This window comes from Lissotriton helveticus, chromosome 12 (genome assembly GCF_964261635.1).
Source record: "Lissotriton helveticus chromosome 12, aLisHel1.1, whole genome shotgun sequence".
NCBI classification, from domain to species: Eukaryota; Metazoa; Chordata; class Amphibia; order Caudata; family Salamandridae; genus Lissotriton; species Lissotriton helveticus.
Window position 1 is genome coordinate 167,485,465 of NC_136073.1, and position 23,388 is coordinate 167,508,852.

The following is a 23,388-nucleotide window of genomic DNA, read 5'->3' on the forward strand; positions in this document are numbered from 1 at the left end:
AAGAATAAGAGCTCTTTTGTCTCAGAGAGAGGTGGCCTTGAGTTCGGCCCGTGAAACTTTCGTGCTTCACATAGCGAACACCCGTACAGAGGTGCAGACCCTTTTCAATTCAGATTTGCCTTTCCATTTCAGCAAGATGGTTCGGACTATCTCTAACGCATCCTCCACAAAGGCCCTGGCGCACTTTTTTAAAGTTGTTACCAGTGGTCTCGTGACTTCATTTGAGAAAATCTTTGGAGTCATCCCTGCTTTCTTTCATTGTATTTTTTCCACTCTGCTTCGTGGATTGCCATTTTTACTTGCATTACCAGCGGACGCTCTTGTGCTTTTTTACATTTTTAAATATGGATGTCCCTCCTATGCAACCTCCCGCCCTGCAGCTGCTGACACTGTTCCGCAATCGCATGCTAGAATATTATGGCACAATGCCGTTGGCGATATTAAGCACGGCATATGGATTATCTTTTCGATTCTCCTACTTCACCTGTGTCCAGCCTGTATTTCACTGCCTGACCTGTGATTTCGATTGGGCCATTGATCTGTGTCTCTGCGGACCGGTTTCTCCTGACGTCGACTTTAATCAGCTGATGACTCCTATCATTACTCACGAGTTGGTTTGTCCTGGCGAAAGGATTATGGCTGTGGCATTGATGCATGGACTAATTGGTCCCTGGAATTTACTGGCGGCAACACAGTCTTTCTTGGAACAGAGCTTTCTTGAAAACCCACGAGCTGTCCTCTGATGGTGATAGAGGATCCGGTGCTGGGAGAGCACGTATGTTCTTTTCCGCTTTTAAATTGGATGGCTGAACTGTTTTCGGATGAAGACGGTGACTTCCTATTGGAGGCTGTTGCAGCTTATTTTGCATACACAGTTATGTCATAGACCTTTTTCATGTTTGATATGCTGAGTACTAGCATTTCATTGACAATTCATTGACTTATTTGTCAAGTTTTTAATATTTACCTTGCCTATTGGCTTAAGACTCGATAAAGTACTTGGCTGTTTTATTTTTCTTTAGCATTAAATTTTCCTAGTTTTTAATGCTTTACCTTGCGGACCGTCAACATATAAACTTGCAATCTGCTCTCATGAGATGGCACTTCTATTATCTTATTCAGTTCGTTTCCGGATCATGGGGAGGTGTCATCTAGGTCCTGGATATCTTTACACCGTGATAAGTTAGCATGGGCTCATTACCGGTTTAAACGCCATTTTTCCTTTTTTGCAACTTCTGCACACGACACTTAGTTGTTGCTTTAGCTTTCAACCTAGTAGTTCATCGTGGTTTACATGAGAATAATATGTTATTGCTCTACTATCTGCTTTGCTTGTTAAACTATATCTGTACAGCGAGTGCTAAAGTTTCAAGAACAACACGATACAGAATTGTTATGAGGTCTGATCTCCACGACTTCATACTCATAACATAAGTGCAACTTCTGCCAATTCTGGGCATGAGGCGGGTTTTATATTGCTTTGCCGAACACACATACACAACACTTGATGCGGTTCACATTAAGAGAGAGCTGGTGTATGCTGATGTGATTCCTTCAAATCTAAGACACTAAAGTATGGGCACGCCCTAAACCAACACAAAGAGACCTTCTTAGCAAATAATGTAACATGTGTATTAGGGAGGGTGAGATATAAGCAGCCGCGGGCCGTGGAGGGAGTTACGGTGAGGCAGGGAGGCGGGGAGGGGGAGAAGCAGGGTGGAGCCCTCTCCACCCTGCCCCTCCCCCTCCCCGCCTCCCTGCCCCACCGTAACTCCCTCCACGGCCCGCGGCTGCTTATAAGTGTTGCTAACTCTTATTCATTTACAGCATGTTAACATACTGTCACCATTTGCTTTTTATGTACTAGTAACTATGCTGGTAATTTTGCTACTGATAATATGTGTACTTGTATTTTCTAAGATACTACGCCTGAGAAGACGGCATTAGTAAATAAACATTTCAAATACACATGTGTTCTTCTTAACTCCATGTTCTGGTTTCTAAGAAATATATAACGACCGAGTGTTCATGAGTTCCACGTATCCTGAGGTACTATAAGTTCATATTCTGGATTGTCTAAACATTGAGAGTTTGTTATATCCAATGTGACACTGTACCTAGCTTGCTAAGGGGTTTTTGATTACTAAGGTGAGTTTTGGGACACCCTAATTCGCCGAGGTTCCAATCCTCTGTCCACAGTTCTGTGTGAGAACAGAAACCCTGCGACAGGGGCACCCCCGACCCTTGCTGGAGCTTCATCACACTTGCGATACAACTCCAGCAATGCGCCACCTTTACGGCACAGATACATCACGCATCTGTGCTGTTTTTGCCCCATGATGCGCCGCATTGTAAATGCAGCACACCATAGGTGACGGAACAGCGGCACAGAATGACTAACACATCCCTGGTGATGCGCCAGTCATCATAAATCTATCCCTATGCTTCTTATCTTGTTAGAGATGAACCGCCATATGTATCATCAAAGTTTTTTGCATTTCCTAAATAGCGAACTTTAAGGAATAGATAGCGATTCTTTACCATTCCTAGTTTGCGATGAGCTATTTGCTAATTACAAATTACCCATTCATTTCCTTCATTTCCATAGGGCGGTTGGACTCACTTTTAGCTCGAACGGCTGAATGGATTTCCACGAAACTTGGCAAAATTGTAGGGACTGGTAGCCCGATGTGCCTTTGCTATGTCTCAAGATATATGCTCCAGTGGTTTATACGAAAATTAACTTTGAAAAATATATATTGGGCTACATTGACCTATATATATGTTGGAGCCCAAATGTAGCCCAATGTAGCCCAATGAAGCCCAATGAAGCCCAATGTAGCCCAATGTAGCCCAAAGATGGCCGCCAGAGACGAAAAAAAACAAATGTAGCCCAAATATCAGCCAGATGTAGCCCAACTATAGCCCAGTGACAGAATGACCAATCAGCGTCGCAAACCTCCGTTACGCGAAGCGGAGCGCTGTTACAGATATATATCTTTTTTTGAACGTTAATTTCTCAAAATTCACTGGAGCACATATATTGAGACCTAGCAAAGGCACATCGGGCTACCAGTCCCTAATATTTTACCAAGTTTCGTGCAAATCCATTCAGCCGTTCGATTATTATTATTATTTATTTTTTTTGCCCCGCGGGGCTCTTTTAAAACCTCCACATCAAACCTAGGGGGTCAGCGAGGATCTACTATTCCCCCTTATGGTCATTTGCCCCTTCGCTTTCGCCTCCTCTTGTCTCTCGATCCTACCGAGAGACAAGATGGCGGCCGCTACGGACTGTTTGGAATGTTGACAGACGCCGGAGAACCAATCAGCTTCGCTTCACAAAGCTCCGTTGCGCGAAAAGTACGCGTCCTGGAGCGCTGCCCGGTCCGCTGTTACAGATATATATCTTTTTTTAAACGTTAATTTCTCAAAATCCACTGTAGCACATATATTGAGACCTACAAAAGGCACATCGGGCTACCAGTCCCTACAATTTTGCCAAGTTTCATGCAAATCCATTCAGCCGTTCGGGCTAAAAGTGAGGCCAACCGCCCTATGGAAAACTCAATGTTAAAAACACGTTTTGGGACCCCCCTTTTTTCTCGGCCCCCCCTTGACGAACCCCCCCCAAATTTTCAAGGGCTGCTCAGAAACAAAATGTGCCATTTTCCTGAAAATTTCAGCCAATTCCGTCCACAAACGCCAAAGTTATTAGACATAGAATTTTCAAAAATCCCATAGAGAAAAAATCCTAACTATATATACCTACTGGCGACCGCCAGTAGGTAATATATATATATATATATATATATATATATATATATATATATATATATATATATATATATATATATACGGCCGTGGAGGGATCGCACTGCCTAGAGGGGAGAAGGACCGCAGGGAAGAGAACGAGGCTTCCCTGCAATGGCACGGCAGGTGCAGAATTGAACATGTCGCTTGCAACCCTGGAGCAAACTGGAGGGCTACAAATGATCCTGAAGTGGCACACAGGAATCGGACCCATTGGAGGGCATAACAAAATGTAAAGGGACTACATCTCCCAGCAGACATTGCAAATTGAAATTGAGGCACAGCTGGGGCCAATTACAAACAGAATAAAGCAAGGGGAGTTGTAACCGCAACAATTGGGATTCGTGTGATGCGGCCTCTGATGAGAAGCCACAATGCTTCGAAACGCGTAAGGCCAAAGGATGACAACACAGGACTTGCAAGCTGCATGTTTCTTGAATAAAGGTTTTGGCAAACCGACCTGCGAGTGGTGAGCGGCCTCAATTCCGAGTGAATAGTTTGAATGTTTTATCACGGCGGCTCCGGCCGTGGAGGGATCGCACTGCCTAGAGGGGAGAAGGACCGCAGGGAAGAGAACGAGGATTCCCTGCAATGGCACGGCAGGTGCAGAATTGAACATGTCGCTTGCAACCCTGGAGCAAACTGGAGGGCTACAAATGATCCTGAAGTGGCACACAGGAATCGGACCCATTGGAGGGCATAACAAAATGTAAAGGGACTACATCTCCCAGCAGACATTGCAAATTGAAATTGAGGCACAGCTGGGGCCAATTACAAACAGAATAAAGCAAGGGGAGTTGTAACCGCAACAATTGGGATTCGTGTGATGCGGCCTCTGATGAGAAGCCACAATGCTTCGAAACGCGTAAGGCCAAAGGATGACAACACAGGACTTGCAAGCTGCATGTTTCTTGAATAAAGGTTTTGGCAAACCGACCTGCGAGTGGTGAGCGGCCTCAATTCCGAGTGAATAGTTTGAATATATGTATATATATATATATATATATATACATATATATATATATCTTCCATTCAAAGTATTCTCAGAACATGGTCTATAATATGTATCTACATTTTGGAAACATTATGCAAAACGGGGTATTCAACAGGTTTTAACCTCTGTCTTGCTTCCCCAGGGAAAAAAAGCAGAGAGAAAGGTTGAACAGAACTCTGAAATAATTTGTATAATGTTACATTTTAACCTCTCTAAGCAATTGGAAATCTGTACTACCAGCAGTTGAATTAGTTTACAATAAGTGTGTTCTCAATTATACTGGATATTCACCAGTCGTTGCCTTGTATTGGTTTCATCCTTAAACCTTTCCTCAGAGCACTGACTTTGTGATGCAATGTTCCTGCATTTCAGTACATCTCAAGATATATCAGTCATATGGACAAAATTGAAAATCTTTAAGGCAGTAAATCGACATAGGTGACCAGCTCCTACCTAACAGATAGGTAATATGGTATGAATATCTGAAGCTAATCTCCCTCATTCCACTCATAAATCCAAGGCTCCCCACAACAACCTTTTAAGAAATGTTCAAGAAATTCTCCTTTGAGAATACCCCCTAAATTTGTTGTTGGTGGTCAAACTGAATATGAGGTCCAAACAAATCTGTGGTTCTCGATATCACAGAGGGAAATTGCAGTTTTTCATTAATTGGAAGGGCTATGATCCTTGTGAAAGTTCTTGGGAGCCACCTGAAGCAGTCCATACTCTTCAAATATTTTCTAAGCAAATGAGAGCCATGATAGTTAGAGGATTTCGAGACAAGTGAACCAAGTGGGTTAAATCCTCCAGAAAAATGTCGCCTTCCTATGTGTTATATAGAATATACAGCTTTCTCTTGACTGTATCATGGGTAGGATTGTATTGTTTTTTATTGATGTATACTTTTCACTTTATTGCACCAAGGGGAAATGGATGACACACACCATAATAATGAATCATAGTTGATGGACCTGTAATGTTGTTTACCCTTCTGAAGCGTTCCCTAACTCTTGTTGCCCTTGTTTTGAGAATTTAGTAAGCTTGAAATAATTAAGATAATAACATCCTGTTTAATGTTTCTCAACTAGCCCACAGGTGGCTGAACAGTGAGATTGCAATATCACATTGATGATGAAACAAATCCCATGAAAAACGCTATATTGTAGAGAGCACTTTTACCCTGATAACTTGTGATTCTGTAAGATTTGTGTCAAATTATTTTTTCCAGTATGAAACATAAATGACTAAGTGCTGGGATAGTGCTGTGTTTGCATATGAATTCAGATCACGATGAGCATTAAGGTTTTGGGATCAAATGCTTGAATTCAATGTTGATATATTAATGACTGATAATGATTAATACTATGTTAAATAAATGTGTCACACCATGGGTAATTTAATAATAAGCCTGATTATGAAGAAAGTCTAGCAAGCTACTGTCTTTTTTCTGTTTCCCTTTAAATGTTTGTGTCTTGAACATGGTTCCCAGCATGAAGAAGGCTGGTATTTTCAGCTAAAAGGTGTTGGATTCTCTTCAAAGCTGTTTGTTTAATAAAGAACTCCACTATGCTCAAATGGTGTGTATTTCCTTAATGCAGAGCGGGAGTTTGTTTGATGTGTATGGGTGACCTGAGATCCATTCTTACTCCACTTCAAAGGGTGAAGGACATCAGTTTATCAGGTGTTTATATAATGTCTGCAATAAGGTTTTTGAATTGCTGCTTAATTCACTCTTTATTTTTCAGCCCTCTACCCGGCAGACAGCAGCAGGATATTTATAGTTCAAAGTCCAGTGGTTTTCTAAAATTTCTTGCGTGGTTGCCTTTTTTATAGTAGGATGATATGCCATTAGAATTTAGCCCATTATTAACGATGTTTGATGTTTTGCTCATGTGCACAGCAGACACAGTGGAGGAGCACAAGGGGAGCTGCTGACATGCAGCTCCCCTTGTGCAAAAGCAATTTTGCTTTGGTTTTTGGAAGCGAGAGCAGGTTTCCTGCTCTCGCTTCCAAAAACCAAAGCAGTGTTTGCTATGGCAGGGAGGGAGCCGCACGGCTCCCGCCCAGCCATAGTGAACGCCAATGTCCCGGAGGGTAGGCATCCCCAGACATTGCAGAAGCTGGCAATCGGGGGTGGTGTCTCCAGGGCCATCAAGGGCTCCAGGAGGGGGGGCCCCACTTCCTTCATTTTCAAAGATCTGGGGAGGTGGTGGTCCCTGGGGCTTGGGGGTCCATAACGGACCCCCCAATTTTAATATTTAGTGCCCCGGGGAGGTGGTGGTCCCCGGGGCATGGGGGAGCCGTGAGGCCCCCCACCCTTTTTGTACAATTCCCCAGGGAGGTGGCGGTCCCCGGGGCTGCGGGGGGGGGGCATGCCTCCCAGCACATCATAAATAAAGCCCCGGGGAGGTGGCAGTCCCCAGGGCCACTGGGGCCCCAGCGGGCCCCACAACATAATTTAGCATGCCCCTGGGACCTGGCCCACTGGGGGACTTAAATTCAACGCGCTATGTTTTCATTTTTTTATTTTCTCGGCTGGATTTGCAAACCCAGCGTGAATTTGGCCGTTTAACAAACATAAATGCTTTCTTTGGCCATGGGGGTCCTTGTGGGACCCCCTGAGCGGGACTAGGGGATAAGGGTGTTTGTACCCTGCCCCCTTTTCTTGTTTTTCACCTTTGTTAAACCTTTTTTCTTGTGACTCATTTACTGAGTCACAAGATTGCTGCCAACAATTACGGGTTTGGAGTGTTTGCTGCCAATCAGAGTGAAGCTCGTGCCCGAGAAGAGTCGCAACTCCTCCTCGGCGCTCAGATAACGATATTTTTCTTTTTCTAATTTCTCAGGAACAACTGAAAGGATTTACATCATTTTAAAACAGGTCACTTCCTGGACCAAGACCTACCTTTTTGCCAAATTTGGTGTAATTCCGTGCAGCAGTTCGGGCTGTAGCTTTATCTAAAATTCCTATGGTAATTAACATTGGTAAAACGCGTTTTTGGACCCCCTTTTTTCTCACCCCCGCTTGATGAATCACCCCGAAACTTTTAAGACAGGAGCTGACCGGAGCAGGCCATTAGTTTCGAAAATTTTCTGAAGATTTGTCAAATGACACCAAAGTTATTGACAAAACAGAAAACGCTTTTTGAATAGAAACAAGGTCCTAACTATAACTACCCACTAGCAACCGCCAGTAGGTAATATATATATATATATATAGATAGATAGATAGATAGATAGATAGATTTACAAGATAAGAGGGGCTTGGGAGGTTCATGATGGGCAACTCTAAAAGCTATGGCCCGAGTCATTGCGTTCAGCATCTTGGAGATGTAAATCAGTTGCAAAAGTCCTAACACTCTAAGCCCAAATGACTGTAAGCACCCTCTGAAAAAAATGAACAACTCTGGCTGCTTTTAGTATCACTGATCACTCCTGGCAAAATTATTTCACATTTAGTCAGTGTCCATGGCAGGCTTGTGTAATGAGCATCATGTTATTAGCTCAGCATTAGAACTCTAGTGCAACACTCAGACACAATATGGAAGTACAAACTTATAGAAACACTACACCCTGACATGTAATGGTCCTATTTCTAGCACAGTCATCTTGATTGCCTGGTAACTGACACTGAACAGTGATGGACAATGTGTTACTGCACAGTATTTAAAACTAGTGATAATTCTCATAGAATAGGACTTTCTAAAGATATTTTTCAGATGGCGTTTACTGCTTCAGATCGACAGTGATAATCTTTACTTTGGCATCAGGCATACAGATTTTTTCATAGATTTAAATACGATGTGCTGTAACGGAGAACTATTTTTCCTGGGTAATGTTGCAGAATCTGTCCTTTCAGAGTTGTTGGCTAGACCCGTAACTTACAAGCCAACATATGTACCAATTCTGCTACAGAATGCACTACTTGACCTCATTTTTTTTTCAAAATGTCTGTAGATGGGGAATGTCCCATGTTCCCTTGTAAAGAGCTAGTCTTCATTTTCACATTTGGTCAGGAAAATGTGTTTAGTGAACTGACTGCAATGTGAGATATAAGATGTTCCCTTTAAAAAAGTGTCATGAAAATGAGTTAGAAGATGATATTCATATTGTAAGTGGTTAATTTAAATGTAAATGGAACTCATATCAAATCAAATCAAATAGAGCTTGTAAAGCATGTAGCTACATGTTCAAAAGATCCCAGGTCTTGTCACATGGGGGATAAAATCGAAAAGGCATCATTAAACATCAAAGTTTTCAGGCTACGTTTAAAAGAGCCCACATCCCTGTTTTCCTGTAGATACTATGGAAGGGCATTCCAACTTGCAGCAGCTAATGCCTAGAAGAAAGTGCCTCCCAATCTCTTCCACCTCATCTTCAGCACAACAGCCAACAATGCGTCAGCTGAGCGCAGACTCCTGGAAGGATGATAAGAGGAAAGTCGCTTGGGTAGATATTGAGGTCCAATACCATAGAAAGCTCAATCGCTAATTATCAGTCCTTTAAACATCACTCTTGCCCATTTGCGAAGCCAATGTAACTTCCTAAGATGGGCCTGAACAGAAATATTCAGAGGAATGTTGAGCAGGAGCATAGCCGCAGCGTTCTGCACCAACTGGAGCCTCTTAAGCACGTACAGTGGGAGGCCCAAGTATAATGCACTGGCGTAGTCCAGCCTAGATGTTATAAGGGCATGAACTACTAACTTCCAACAAGGAGCCAGAAGAAGAAATCAATCAATCAATCAATCAGCAATTTGTATAGCGCGCTACTCACCCAGAAGTGTCTCAAGGCGCTGGGGGGGTTCGTTACTGCTCGAAAAGCCAGGTCTTGAGTTGCTTTCTGAAGGAGAGATGGTTCTGGGTCAGCCGTAGGTGGATGGGGAGGGAGTTCCATGTCTTGGCCGCCAGGTAGGAGAAGGACCTTCCTCCAGCGGTGGCTCTGCGAATGCGTGGTACGGCGGCGAGGGCGAGGCTGGCGGATCGGAGCTGGTGGGTGGGTGTGCAGAAAGTGAGGTGGTTGTTGAGGTACTTCGGGCCCATGTCGTGGAGAGCCTTGTGTGCGTGGGTGAGGAGTCTGAACGTGATCCTCATGTTGACGGGGAGCCAGTGCAGGTCTCTCAGGTGGGTCGAGATGTGGCTGCGGCGAGGGATGTCCAGGATGAGTCGCGCGGAGGCGTTCTGTATGCGCTGGAGTCTTTTCTGTAGTTTGGCAGTGGTTCCCGCGTAGAGGGTGTTCCCGTAGTCCAGTCGGCTGATGACGAGTGCATGGGTGACTGTCTTCCTGGTTTCGGTGGGGATCCATTGGAAGATCTTCCGGAGCATGCGCAGGGTGTTGAAGCACGATGATGAAACGGCGTTGACTTGTCTGGTCATCGAGAGGGAGGAGTCCAGGATGAAGCCCAGGTTTCGTGCGTGGTCCATTGGCTTGGGGGTGGTGCCCAGGGCAGGGGGCCACCAGGAGTCGTCCCAGGCAGAGGGCGATGATCCCAGAATGAGGACTTCCGTCTTGTCTGAGTTCAGTTTCAGGCGGCTGTTCTTCATCCACTCGGCGACGTCTTTCATCCCTTCGTGTAGGCTAGCTCTGGTGGTGGCGGGGTCATTGGTGAGGGAGAGGATCAGCTGGGTGTCGTCGGCATAGGAGATGATGTTAAGGTTGTGTTGAAATGCGATGGCTGCGAGGGGGCTCTTGTAGACGTTGAAGAGGGTGGGGCTATGTGAGAATCCTTGTGGTACGCCGCAGATGACTTCGGTGGCCTCGGATCTGATCGGGGGGAGGCGGAATCTCTGGGTTCTTCCGGTGAGGAACGAGATGATCCACTCCAGTGCCTTCTCTTGGATTCTGATGTTGCTGAGGCGTTGTACTAGGGTGCAGTGGCAGACAGTGTCGAATGCTGCGGAGAGGTCCAGGAGGATGAGGGCCACTGTTTCCCCGTTGTCGAGCAGGGATCTGATGTCGTCGGTGGCTGCGATGAGGGCGGTCTCGGTGCTGTGGTTGGCTCGGAAGCCGGACTGCGAAGGGTCGAGGGATCCGTTTGTCTCAAGGAAGGCAGTGAGCTGTGTGTTGACGGTCTTCTCGATGACTTTGCAGGAAAAGGGAGGAGCGAGATGGGGCGGAAGTTCTTGAGGCCGGTGGGGTCCGTTGTTGGTTTCTTCAGGAGGGCGCTGAGCTCGGCATGCTTCCAGCTCTCCGGGAAGGTGGCGGTGTTGAAGGAGATTTTGATGACGTCCCGGAGTTGGGGTGCGATGATGGAGTCGGCCTTGTTGAAGACGTGGTGGGGGCAGGGGTCGGTTGGTGATCCAGAGTGGATGGTGTTCATCGTGCGGGTGGTGTCTTCGGTGCTGACCGGGGTCCAGTTGCAGAGGGTGGTGGTGGGGGTGTTGGTTCGGTGGTTGGGTGCCTGGTCTGTGCGCCGAAGCTGTTGTGTATATCGGCGATCTTGCGGTGGAAGAAGGTGGCGAGTGAGTCGCAGAGGTCTTGCGAGGGTGCGATGTCGTTGTTTCCGGCGTTGGGGTTGGAGAACTCCTTGACAATGCTGAACAGTTTCTTGCTGTTGTGGTTGTTGTTGTCCTGTCGTTCCTTGAAAGTTGTCCTTTTGGTGGTGCGGATCAGCTGGTGGTGTTTGCGGGTTGCGTTCTTGAGGGCAGTCATGTTTTCTGTGGTTTGGTCGTGGCGCCAGGTTTTTTTAAGGGTGCGGCAGTTTTTCTTGGATGTTTTGAGTTCGTCGGTGAACCAGGAGGCTTTCTTGCTGCCCGGTCTGCTGGGAGGGTTCTTCAGTGGTGCGAGGTCGTCGGCGTAGTTGGTGAGCCACTGTGTGAAGGTACGGGCTGCTTCGTTGGGGTCCGTTGCGCTGGCTGGAGGGTTCTGGCTGAGGGAGATGGTGAGATGGTCGGCGGTGATCTTGCTCCAGCTCCTGCGAGGAACCTGTTGCGGGTGGTGGTGGGTTGTGGTTTTTCTGACGCTGAAGTGGACACAGCTGTGATCCGTCCAATGGAGACCGGTGGAGTGGCTGAAGGAGATGTGCTTGCTGGAGGAGAAGACGGGGTCAAGCATGTGACCGGCGTAGTGGGTGGGGGTGTCCACCAGTTGCTTGAGTCCGAGGTTGGCGAGGTTATCCAGCAGTGCGGTAGTGTTGCAGTCCTTGTTGTTCTCCAGGTGGAAGTTGAGGTCCCCTAGGAGGATGTAGTCAGCGGAGGGGAGGGCGTGCGGGCTGATGAAGTCTGCAATGTCTTCGCTGAATTGTGTGCTTGGTCCCGGGGGTCTGTAGATGAGGGTGCCTCTGAGGGTGGTCTTGGGGTCGGTGTGTATCTGGAAGTGAAGGTGCTCTGCGGCGGTGAAGGTGTCGTCGGAGTTGGTCGTGATGCGAATGGTGTTCCTGTGGACGATGGCGATGCCTCCTCCGGTTTGGTTGACGCGGTCCTTCCGGGTGATCTTGCATCCGTCCGGGATGGCTATGGCAATGTCGGGCGCTGAGGAGGCGTCCATCCTGGTTTCCGTGAGGAAGGCTACGTCTGGAGCTGTTGTGTCGAGCAGGTTCCAGAGTTCGACGGCGTGTCTGTGGACGGAGCGGGTGTTGAGCAGGATGCACTTGAGGTGGTTGTTGCTGGTGCCCGGTCTTTTGGGTGCGGTGCAGGTCCGGAGGCAGGTGAACTTGCAGGCTTGGCAGCTGAAGGGTCCGTGGGTGCGTTTCGGGGTAGCTCGGTAGCAGGCGGGGGTCCGGCCGGCGTTGAGTGTGTTGAGGGTGGCGGCGTCGTAGGTCCGTCGTGTGGGCTGGCGTCGTCGGGGGCCAGGGGTCCTGGCGCTGGGTGCGGTCCAGGCGCGGACGGGCGCAGACGGGCTTGCCTTTGGCATGGCTTCGGCGCACAATCGGCGCACCCGCTGCGCGGTTGATCTGAGGTCATCATAAGTAAGGAGCCGGGAGGGAGGAGCAGCTGGGTGGCGGGAGCGGGGCGGCGAATGGGCTGGCGGGAGGCGGGGCCGCAGGGAGGATGCGGCGGGAAGAGTCTGGGGCGGGTGGCTCAGCGGCGGCTGGGTCGTCCGAAGCGGCAGTAATAGGAAGCGGCAATCAGCCGGAGGCTCACTGGCAGGCAGGCAGCAGTGCGTGTGGGTGACCTAGCCTGGTGACAGGCTCAGAAACAAAAACCTCCTCAGAAACCAGAGAAGGCAGAAACAGATCCCAACAGTGCTAGCCACTCGGTTTAAAGGACAGGTGACAATCGAACTTCACTGCCATCTTCTTAATCATCATAGTTGGACTCAGGGGAGAGGGAGCAGAACTGCCAAACTGCCAAACCTCTCAACCCACTAAGTGGGGGGGCAAAAAAACATTACCTCTGTTTTGCTCATGTTGCACTTGAAGTTACTCTGGCACATCCATTTAAACACTGCTGACAGGCACGTTTCAAATCTGCATTGGGCACCAGAGATATTCCGGTACCAAGTTAGAATAATCTGTGTGTTGTCAGCAAAAGAGATGATTTGCACTCCAAAGGATTCAACCAGGGTTGTGAGAGGAGGCATATAGGCATTGAACAATGTCGGGCTCAAAGCAGAGCCCTGGGGATCCCCAAACTCTATGGACTTAGAGTCTGATGCAACTGGCTGCATCCACACGGACTGATCTGTTCAATAAAAAGAAACACAGCCAGCCTAGGCCTGTCCCACCCGACCCGATGTTACACAAGCGTTGTATCAGGATAGGATGAGAAACCGTATCAATTGCTCCAAAAAGGTATCAAAGTAGCAAGGCTACTTTCTTCACATTGTCCACAGCCAATTAATAGTGCCTGAGACCTCAACCAAAGCGGACTCAGTGCAATGTCCTGGGCGAAAGCCTGATTGTGAAGGATGCAGCAACTGGTTAGCATCGAGACAACAGGAAACTTGGATATTGACTCATTTTTGGAGGATTTTAGCAAAGGCTGGGAACAGGGAAATTGGACTGTAATTGGACAGGACGGACTTATCTGCCCAAGTTGTTTTGAGCAGTAGAATCAACCTGGTGTTCTTCCTGGGACCAGAGGCCTGACACAATGAGTATCTGATCAACACATTCAGGGCGGGGTTCATGGCCTCTGCATTAGCACCCGGGATTCGGGGAGGGCAGGAGTCGTCGGGGGACCTCGACTTTCAGACTTTAAGGGAATGCTCAGGTTCCTCCAAAGAAATGGGGGAAAACTCTGTAAGGGAGCAAAATAATGAAAGAGGAACTGTCAAAGGCTGGTATGGAGGCCAGACTGGCTCAGTGATATTAGTGGCAGTGTATATTTCGTACCCATGTGACCCATAAGAGCAAAGCAGTTGGTAGCACCGGTAGCTCTTAAGGACCCAACAATACCTCCCTTCTAACTCTCAAAATAGTCTGAGATTTAAGACCAGATGGTGAGGCTTCTAGGGGCTGAGAGAGAGTGTGGGGATTGGTAAACTTTTTAGAGATTTTAAAAGCTTCTTCAGGTAGATTATTAGACCTGTTAATTTTCTCAGTGAAGTACTTTGCTTGGGCATTTTGTATGCCACTTTATAAATTGATTGTTCCCGTTTGTAGTGCTCCTTATCCTCAGGCAAATAAAGCTTGTGCCAAGCTCTCTCAAGCTTTTTGCAATGTTGTTTAAACTGTATACACTGTTTAAACTGTATACACATGAAACTATTGCATAATAGTACTTTTGACAAAGGGCTAGTGTTTTGTTGCATCTTTCAGAAAGCCTAAGTGTGGCACCTCATTACTTTGACAACAAATAGCTATAAATGTAACAATATTTTATAAGGACAGTAAAGTTAACTATGAACATGCAAGGCCGATAAGTGACTTTATAATAGTTTAAGGCATCCAAACAGCTGCATAGACATAAAATCAGTAAACTAGCAACTAAAATGTTGTGTTGGAAAAGTAAATACAACAAAGAGTATACCCTGGCTACTCTTACACCCATTTACTAAAATCTAGAGGGAACAAAAGTGGAACAGCATAAACATCCATGAAATGCCCTGGCCTTAATAGACAGCCCATCCAAGCAATGGCAAAACATGAAAAACATATGGCTGAAGGGAACTGACCCAAATCTCTGTGCTTCCTTCTTTTTGTTAGTAGAATTGATGGCACGAGGTCTTCAAGAACTTAACACTGGTCTGAATACCATAATCACTCAAAGACCTGGGAATCCATTCGCTGTTTACTGTGAACCATGACTCATTCGAGATTACAATTCTGGCCTGATTGGGAGTGCAATTTAGTCTTAAAATTCTTGCCATCAGCAGCCTTCCAAATTGAAAGCTGGGCTTTATTTAACTTTTGGTGTCAGAAAAATCCGGTGTGTAGACTTTTAGAAGTCATTTAAACTTTTTTAAAAAAAGTATCAAAATATTCATGCCTTGCGTTTTGGGATAAAATGTCTTCGAAGACAAAAATAATGGCAACCAAAGATTAGGTGAGTTTGCCGGTAGCAATTCTGCCCTGTGCTTTTAATGTTTTAAAAGTACAATGGCTCTCAGATCAGCCAATGGGACTTGGTATCTCCCTCCTATTGGCAATGGGAACGGAAGGAGGAAACGACAAAGAGGGAAACACTGAGCATCAACAATATTTTACCTGGAAAATCTAAAGCGTCCACAAATTGTTATCAAAGCTCTGATTTGAACATGCAAGGAAGGGTTCTTTGAATATCATCAGAGCTAACCAGGAGTAGAGCAAGGAAACCATTGCATGTGAAAAATAATATGTTCAAAATATATCCTTGTTTTTAAGGAATGAAAATGGCATGTTTTACCTGAGCCAGTCGCAGGCCACGAGTTCGAAGACTGGTAAGGCCTACTCAGCCTTCCATCCTTCAGAGGTCGATACAATCGAGCACCATTACTTTGGATAATAATAAAACAAGTTATTTAGAGTGAATAGAAAGTGCAGAAGTGTGGCACGAGGCGCTGCATAAAACCTGGCTACCGTTATTAGCATTATTGTGTGTCTCTGTCTATGTAGAAACACTTCTCAGTAAAACTTACAGCAATCACGTAAGTCATTCTACAAGCCCTTCTCCTGCACTTACAAGCATCGGGGTCCTGTTCTCAGGAGCCTGCACTCCCCATGGTTGCAGTTAATCGCATCTGGCACACCCCTTCTGCAGTGGGTCACACATCTCAAACTGGAGCCATCAAAGTAATACGGGAAGTAGAACTGGGAGTAGTTTGCTGGCGCCTTCCATTGGCATAGCTCTGTGAAAGTAAAAATAGCTCTCAGTTACATCGTCATGGCATTTGATTCGTTGTGACAGCGACAAACAACACTTGTTTGATTTTCTTTCGCTCGGGTGTGCTTCATTTTGTAGAAAAGTAGAACCTTTTTTTTTTTTTTTTAAATGGCGATAATTTTTTCATATACCTCAATTAATGAAAGTACATTTTCATAGGTGGGCTAATGTTATTGCCCCTCGCCGCTCTTTCGCTAAAGCTCCCGCAATATTTCCCTTGTACTGCATTTCTGCTACTTTTTGGGGTGAAAAAGCGCGAGTCTATTCCCTGGAGGAATCTCATGACAGGGGGAGAAACAACAGGATCTTTGGAGTCGGTGTGACGTGTGGTGAAAGCGGGAAGAAATATACTCAAGTTACCCCCGAAATAGCTGGAGAACGTGGCAGAAGCAAGGGGCAGAGCCGATGACAGGCAATGTGACAGTACAATACGTAGGTATTACCTTTACACACTCTCGCCCACATTTATTGAACGCCACAGTGGGCTACCGTGCGACCCAAAGGGGGGCTGCGCCATGCCGAGCAATGCAAATGGCGGTGTCAAGCAACTAATTCTGCACAGCGAATTGGCGCGAGAGCAAGGCCGAAACAACATTGTGGCACATAGAGAGAAACAGCTAATAAATTGGTCAAAGTTGGCACTAAACAGTGAGAACTGTGCAAACGTCACTGGTAGTGCAAATCAAAGAAAGCAGTGTGGCCTGGCTTCAGTCGCGGCCAGCATGAGTCGCAGGTGGATGGTTTTCAGCATCCTGTTTGGGCGCTCAACCAGGGAATGGGAGGTGCAGGCTGTAATGCAGTCTGCATGGAGAACAGGGAATGTGCAAACTTGAGTGGGCAAACCACTCAGCCCCTGCCCTGCTCCGTGAGCAGAGCAGCCCTGCGCACCCGCCCGCAAAGGAAGGAAACATACAATGATAATAACTAAAAGTTATTATCATTTTACATTACCTTTCCTTTCCACTGCTCAAAGTAGTAGGGTGACGCTCCTCCGCCCTAGCTGGGGAACCGCCACTCCCTGGCTTAGCTTGGAAGCTAGCATAATTTAAACCTGATGCAACCAATTGCAAGCGGAATACAGTGAGATATTTCCACACATAACACATGTACCTTCCACATAATCACACCTTGATAAAGCTTACTCTTGGGTAGTTGTCAAGAGTAGACATTTGTAGCAATGGTTGTATCTCGAATACGGTTCTCATGCAAGGCATAAATCGTTTGCCTTTGCTCTGCCACAGCACTTTAGCATTGCGCTAACAGAGAAGTTCTAACGCAAACCAACCTGATGAGGTCATCAGCGAGCGCCTACTACTAAGTAAAAAACTGTGCATTTTTCTACCATGTACCGGAATGCAGTGGATCTACATTTTCCCTAGGGTTAGTTGCAAGTACATGCTTTAGTCAGGTCAATATTAGAGGTGCCTTGAGTCTGACAGGAGAGTACTCCAGCCATTGTGTGACTGCTGGTGTGAATATTGCTGGTAGTCTGGGAAGCCTTGGGTGATAATTTAGAGGAGTAGTGTGAAGGGTACACATGTGTACACTCGCTTCTACCCATCCACAGGCACGCCCACTCACACCCATCCATTCAAAAGCACACAAGCATGCCCATACTCACACTCATCCATTCACAAACTGACACACACATCCAAACTCTCACCCACGCATTCACAAGCACATGCATGGACACATACTCACACCCATCAATTCATAATTACATACAAGCTCACACTTGCACTCACCCATTCACAACATACACACACATATGCACGTACATTCATACAAACATACACGCACCCGAACATTCAATAAAGAAATTACTGGGCCGCTGCATAGAAGGCAAAGATGGTGGGAGGGAGAAGCCAGATTGCTCAGGCGGGAAGAAAAAAAATAGATAATCCTGATACTCCCTCTCTTTGCCTATTGCTGCTATAAGTCAGACAGTGAGAAGTGGGCCCTCTCTAACTCATCCCACAGTGGGTTGAGGTTTGTGAGACTTGGTATTCTCACCCTGCTCTAGCACCAGTTGGGAATGGGTGGAGTGAGGCGCCACTGATAGAAAATCAGCTCTGGACACTTCAACACCCTGAGCTGACTATCAGTGATGGTCCATCTTGTAATGAGGAGAAGGATCTGATAGGGCTTTGCCAGGATGCTGCGGTCACTGCATCAAGGCTGTGAGAGCTTCATCTTGGCATACCTTGTCTCAGGCTGCCAGTACCAATGCTTTAATGCAAGCAAAGTGCCAGGATGCCTGTTGTATGTAATGTCCTATTACTTACCGGTAATCTTCATTACTCCGGGTCCCGTAGTCCTCAAAACCTTCATAATTACAAGTGGCGTATGAAGGTGTCGAGGACGAAGGGACCTGGGGGTAATGTCCTATTACTTACCGGTAATCTTCATTACTTCGGGTCCCGTAGTCCTCGACACCTTCATACGCCACTTGTAATTATGAAGGTGTCGAGGACGAAGGGACCTGGGGGTAATGTGTATGTAGCTCTGTACGTTTACCATTTAATGTGAATGGTCTTATGCCAGAAGTTCTGATGCATGTGCGCTTTGAGGCTCATGGGAATTCGAACAGAGACAGTCAGTGGAGAGACGGGAGTCGCTGCTGGATGCACATGAACAACAAGGGCTCTCTTTAGATTCAATTAAAGCGGTTTCTTCAAATTGATTAAGGACCTGGTTTCGATCTTGGTGGACACGATTACTCCGTCACAAATGTCCCCCAAAATCCAATTCTATTATTTCCTATGGAACTTGTATTTCATCGGACTGGATATCGTCACATTTGTGATGGAGTAACCCTGTCTGCCAAGATCGTGATGAAGCCCTAAGTTTGTTGCTTTATCGGTGTAAACCAAACACTACACTGACCTTGACATGATGAGTATTCATCAAATTGACCATTGCTAAGCAAGATGGACACTCTACATGCTGCCAGAAAGGGCGGCGGAGCCCCTGCACACATAATGATCAGCCGCTTCTAAGTCTTAGACTGCTACTCTGCGAAAGTGCAGACTTAGCTAGTGTGAGGGATTTGAGAGTTCTCTGTGTAGGGTAACCCTCATCACCAGCCACTGTTCACCATATCAAGTATGACATGAAATGGTCCAAAGGTCTCATTTTGAAAGGTACTCCCCTGGCCTACCTATATGTAAAGTATGTTAACCTGGCTCACATAGAGCTACTGCACGTTTCAGCATTTTTAAACTCCTATCACAAAGACTTAAAACAAGTGAGAGTCATACTTCAGATAAAATAACAGCAAAAAGAAAGAAGACCTGTCTACTATGCTCCTGCTGTACATATGTTTTTAGAGGGGAGCACATTTCTTTAAATAAAGAATGCCTTTGAATTCTTAAGGACCCTGTTCACTGTCTCTGCCTTCAATTCTCGAGTGTGTAGCACTGTGTACTTTCTGGCATGTACTGTGCACAAGATAAGAGATGGTGAGCAGGCATGTGTATTTCTGGTGAGTGTTGATGCAGGGAAAAATGGGATACATTGTGGAGAAGCGTGGCTCAATGGTTAGAGCGGCAGACCCTGATGCAGAGGTCTGGCCCGGGACCGGGGTTCAATTCCCGCCTCGGCGGCTCTTGGACTCAATCTCCCCGGACCTGATAATTCTCTCCTCCGTGCCCAGTCTAATCATGGGTGTGACTCTGGGCAATAGCTTGCTTAATCTCCTTAACGTCCCCAGCAGTGCTTGGATGCCTGGCTTCACCTTGGGGGTGCCCAGGAGTGGACATTTCACATGGAAAAGCCAGGAAGGGTTCCACAGCGGTATGAGTGTAGCGCCAGGACGCCCTGTTGCGTGGGCAGCCATGCGCTTTACAAATACAACACATTTACATTATAAAAAGACCCACACAGATCTGAGGCGAGAGACCTCCATACAAAGCTTTCAGGTTAGTTTTAGGCCCCTCTAAAAACAAACTGTATAGCAGAAATAAATAGGTCACATTGCACGATAAAGGTCAAGGAACATCTTGCGGTTAGTAAGTTGAGCTACGGCACCAAACATAGAACATATCTTTCTCCAGACTCAGGAAACCATCAGTCAATAGCACAGAGGTTAAAGACAGTGCCAATCACACTAGGGCCTGGTTCTTTTGCAATTGGGCTCCTGGAACACGCACCCAAAGATTAAGTACGTACACAGAATAGACCAACCCAGGTGCACATTCTGCCTAGGAACATGGTCAAGTACATGCCCTCTTTTACTGAAAACCATACTTCACACTTAACAGCTTAGCTTGCTTGAAGAAACCACATACAAAATGTCAGGTAAGTGTGGCTAATCCACATCGAGCAAGATATAATCACTCACTGTGCAGAAAGACAAATATATATTTAATGTTGTTAATATTATTACATTTTCGAGAACAGAGAACCTACAGATGGGGTTTCCACTAATCATGCGAGGCAAGGGCAATGTGGCTGCCACATATATGTCCTTTTGTTTCTGAGAATTTGGCGTCCTTTTGTTTCTGAGAATTTGGCGTATCTGCTGATTTTATCTAGTATGTTTTTGATGTAAATATTGAACTTGTAACCTTTTTCTGTTGTGGTTCGAAAGTATATAACTGCTGTTTTTGAGCTCTGCTTTGGACATCTGATTCCATACTCTTCGGAGCCTGGCTGATCTTCCTAGCTGAATTAATGCATTAAAAACCATATTACTTTGTCAACTTGTTTTCTTGGTGTTTGTTCAACAGACTTTCCCTCTAACAGTGTGTATGGGTTATATTTGGGTTTCAGTTTTACAGGTGTTTTCATATGGGCAAGTACAAGAACACCACCACCGGTTCCAGATTGTAATTTATGGCAGAAGTGATCCGTTTCAGTAACTCAAAGAGCGCACTTGCAAGAAAGAAAACATGCAATGAGACACACATGACCCACAATAGTTTTCCCAATTTAAGCACTGTTTTGTTACAGATGAGGTGTGTTAGACCTAGCATATCTTGGCATGAATACCCCTGATTTTTTTGCCTCTGCCTCCTTTGCAATTTAGATGCTTGGGGTACTTTGCCACTGTTGATCAGTCTCAAAGTAGCAGTGTTCCCTATGTAAAATGTAATGGTGATTGGTTGGCCATGATTGGTATGTTTGTCTTACTAGTAAAATCCCTAGTGATGTGCACTGCGTGTGCCAGGGCTAGTAATGCAAAGGTGCGCGGAAAAGGGAACTCAGGCCTGCAGCGCAGAGTGCTAAGTTAGCACATTGTCCTGACAAGTGCAACCACTTGTCAGACCTGAATTTCCCTTTTAGATACACATTGGGAACCCCTGTGGACGGTCCCAGGTAGCGCCAGGGCAGGGTGCAGTGTAAGCAAAAGGCATAACATATACTGAGGTGTGTGCTATGTTCTGACAGTGAAAACCACTCCATTTCATTTTTCACTGCTGAAAGGCCATCCTGCCCATTGGACAGAATGGGGTAGGCTGGGTGTTGTGTTTGTTAGCCTAGTTTTCTGTCAGTTTATAATGGAGAGGTGAGGTTAAGTATGTATGAACTCACAGTGTCATAACACATATTTCTGTGAAGGTGGTTTTGTCACTGTGTGTTCAGAAACCACTCTTTTAGAAAGTGACTGAGTTTTGTGCTCTAGACATTTCTGTGTGTATCTGCTGAAATGTGGATTGTCTGTCTGGAACTGAAAGGTGAGAGGAGCTGGGAGAGTTCTTGACCCAGGGAGGGGTTGAGATGGCACCAGGCTGCCGTGCATCTGGTCAGTAGGGGGAGGAGAAGCCCGGGAGGTGAAAAGGCCTGGGCTGATGCTATAAACCAATGGACCCATCTCCTGCAGAGTGATTAAGGACCCAGACCCTCAGTATCAAAGGGAGAGAGATGACACTGGAAGAGAGACACCCAGAACTGATGTAGGGAGGGGTCAGGGACCCCTAAGCACAAACAAACTTCAGAGACATTAAGGGGTATAACTATGAGAGCTGAAGCCCCTGAACGTTGGAATGAAACAGATATGGATTGAAGCTGAAAAGGCTTGGACCCATTCTGTGGTCAAGAGGAACCTCTGCTAAAGAAGGAGCAACTAAAGAGACTGCTGTGAAAAGACCAATCCTTGCTTTGTGATCTGGGGGTGGTCTGCAGTTTGCTGTTCTAACTAAGCAAGAGACTGTTGGGACTCTGCTTGGAGGTGCTGGGTCCCCTTGCTTGAAGAAGACTGTGCTTTGTGCTGTGTCTTGTAACTCCAAGGGCCCAAGGTGAGCTGGCTCCCTGTTTGGCAATACAGGATCATAAAAGTTTCCGGAGAAGTCCCAAGCAAAGCGGTGTGCACGTGCTTTTGCAGCTTGAGACCCTCAGAAGTTGTGCCTTGTGATCGTGGGCACGCAGTAGTAAGCTGAGTCCTGGACGTGCTGGGTGTGTGTCGTGGTGCAGGGCAGGGCGTTGGTGAGGAGCGCCTGGTTGTGGTGTGCACAGGGAGACGAAGTGAGACTCAGACACGCAGAGTGCATGTCGTGGTGCAGGAAGGGTGTTAGTGAAGAGCGCCTGGGCATTGTGTGCAGCAAAAGAAGAAGTGAGTCTCGGACACATTGAGTGTGTGTCGTGGTGCAGCCAGGGCATTGGTGAAGAGTGCCTGGCCATCGTGTGCACCGGGAGAAGAGGTGAGACTCAGACACGCAGAGTGCATGTCATGGTGCAGCCAGGGCATTGGTGAAGAGTGCCTGGACATCGTGTGCACCGGGAGACTCGGACGTGCATGGTGGGGGCGAGGTCCAAGCGGGCGTTGGTGAAGAGAGGCGGGTCATCGTGAGAACCAGAGAAGAGGCGAGTCTCGGACATGCGGTGTGCATGTCGAGGTGCGGCCCGAGGCACTGGTGAAGAGTGTCTGGGTAGGGTGTGCACCAAATTTGAATGAAAGTCTCCACAGTGCTGAGGGCGGATCTTGGTGTTGACTGAGACCGCCGGAGGGAGGGCCAAGTCATTGGGCCCTCGGACTAAACCAGCAGCGCCTGGACCGGCAGCCACAGGGGAGCTGAACCGCTGGCCCAAGTCTACCGACCCCGTGATGGAGTTCTGGATCAAGGCCCAAGTCGCTGACGTCATAGAGGAGAGTGGGGTCGCACCCCCCTGGTAATGTGGATCACCACCTGGGGTGGGGTGCGGGCCCGGAGGGAAACTCTCTCAGACTCTCGCTTCTGTCAGCTGCGTGAGCCGTTGCTTTGGCTCGGATCTCGGCCCGTACTGACCCAAGGAGGGGCATTACTGGGGCCGGAGTGGGAAGCAGTACTTTTGTGTCATCATTTGATCCATAACGGGGGCACTGTTAATGGAGCACTTAAAACTGTTGTATTACACTTT

At 46.8% G+C, this 23,388-nt stretch overlaps 1 protein-coding gene across 1 annotated transcript in view; it reads right to left on the bottom strand.

Moving 5' to 3' along the window:
• Nucleotides 1–23,388, bottom strand: part of LOC144799011 (mucin-3A-like) — a 265,324-nt gene that overhangs the window by 41,262 nt on the left and 200,674 nt on the right. Inside the window, exon 8 of the mRNA XM_078670161.1 lies at nt 15,850–16,015. Within this exon, the coding sequence (XP_078526287.1) occupies nt 15,850–16,015 (166 nt within the window). The remainder of the gene's footprint in view (nt 1–15,849; nt 16,016–23,388) is intronic.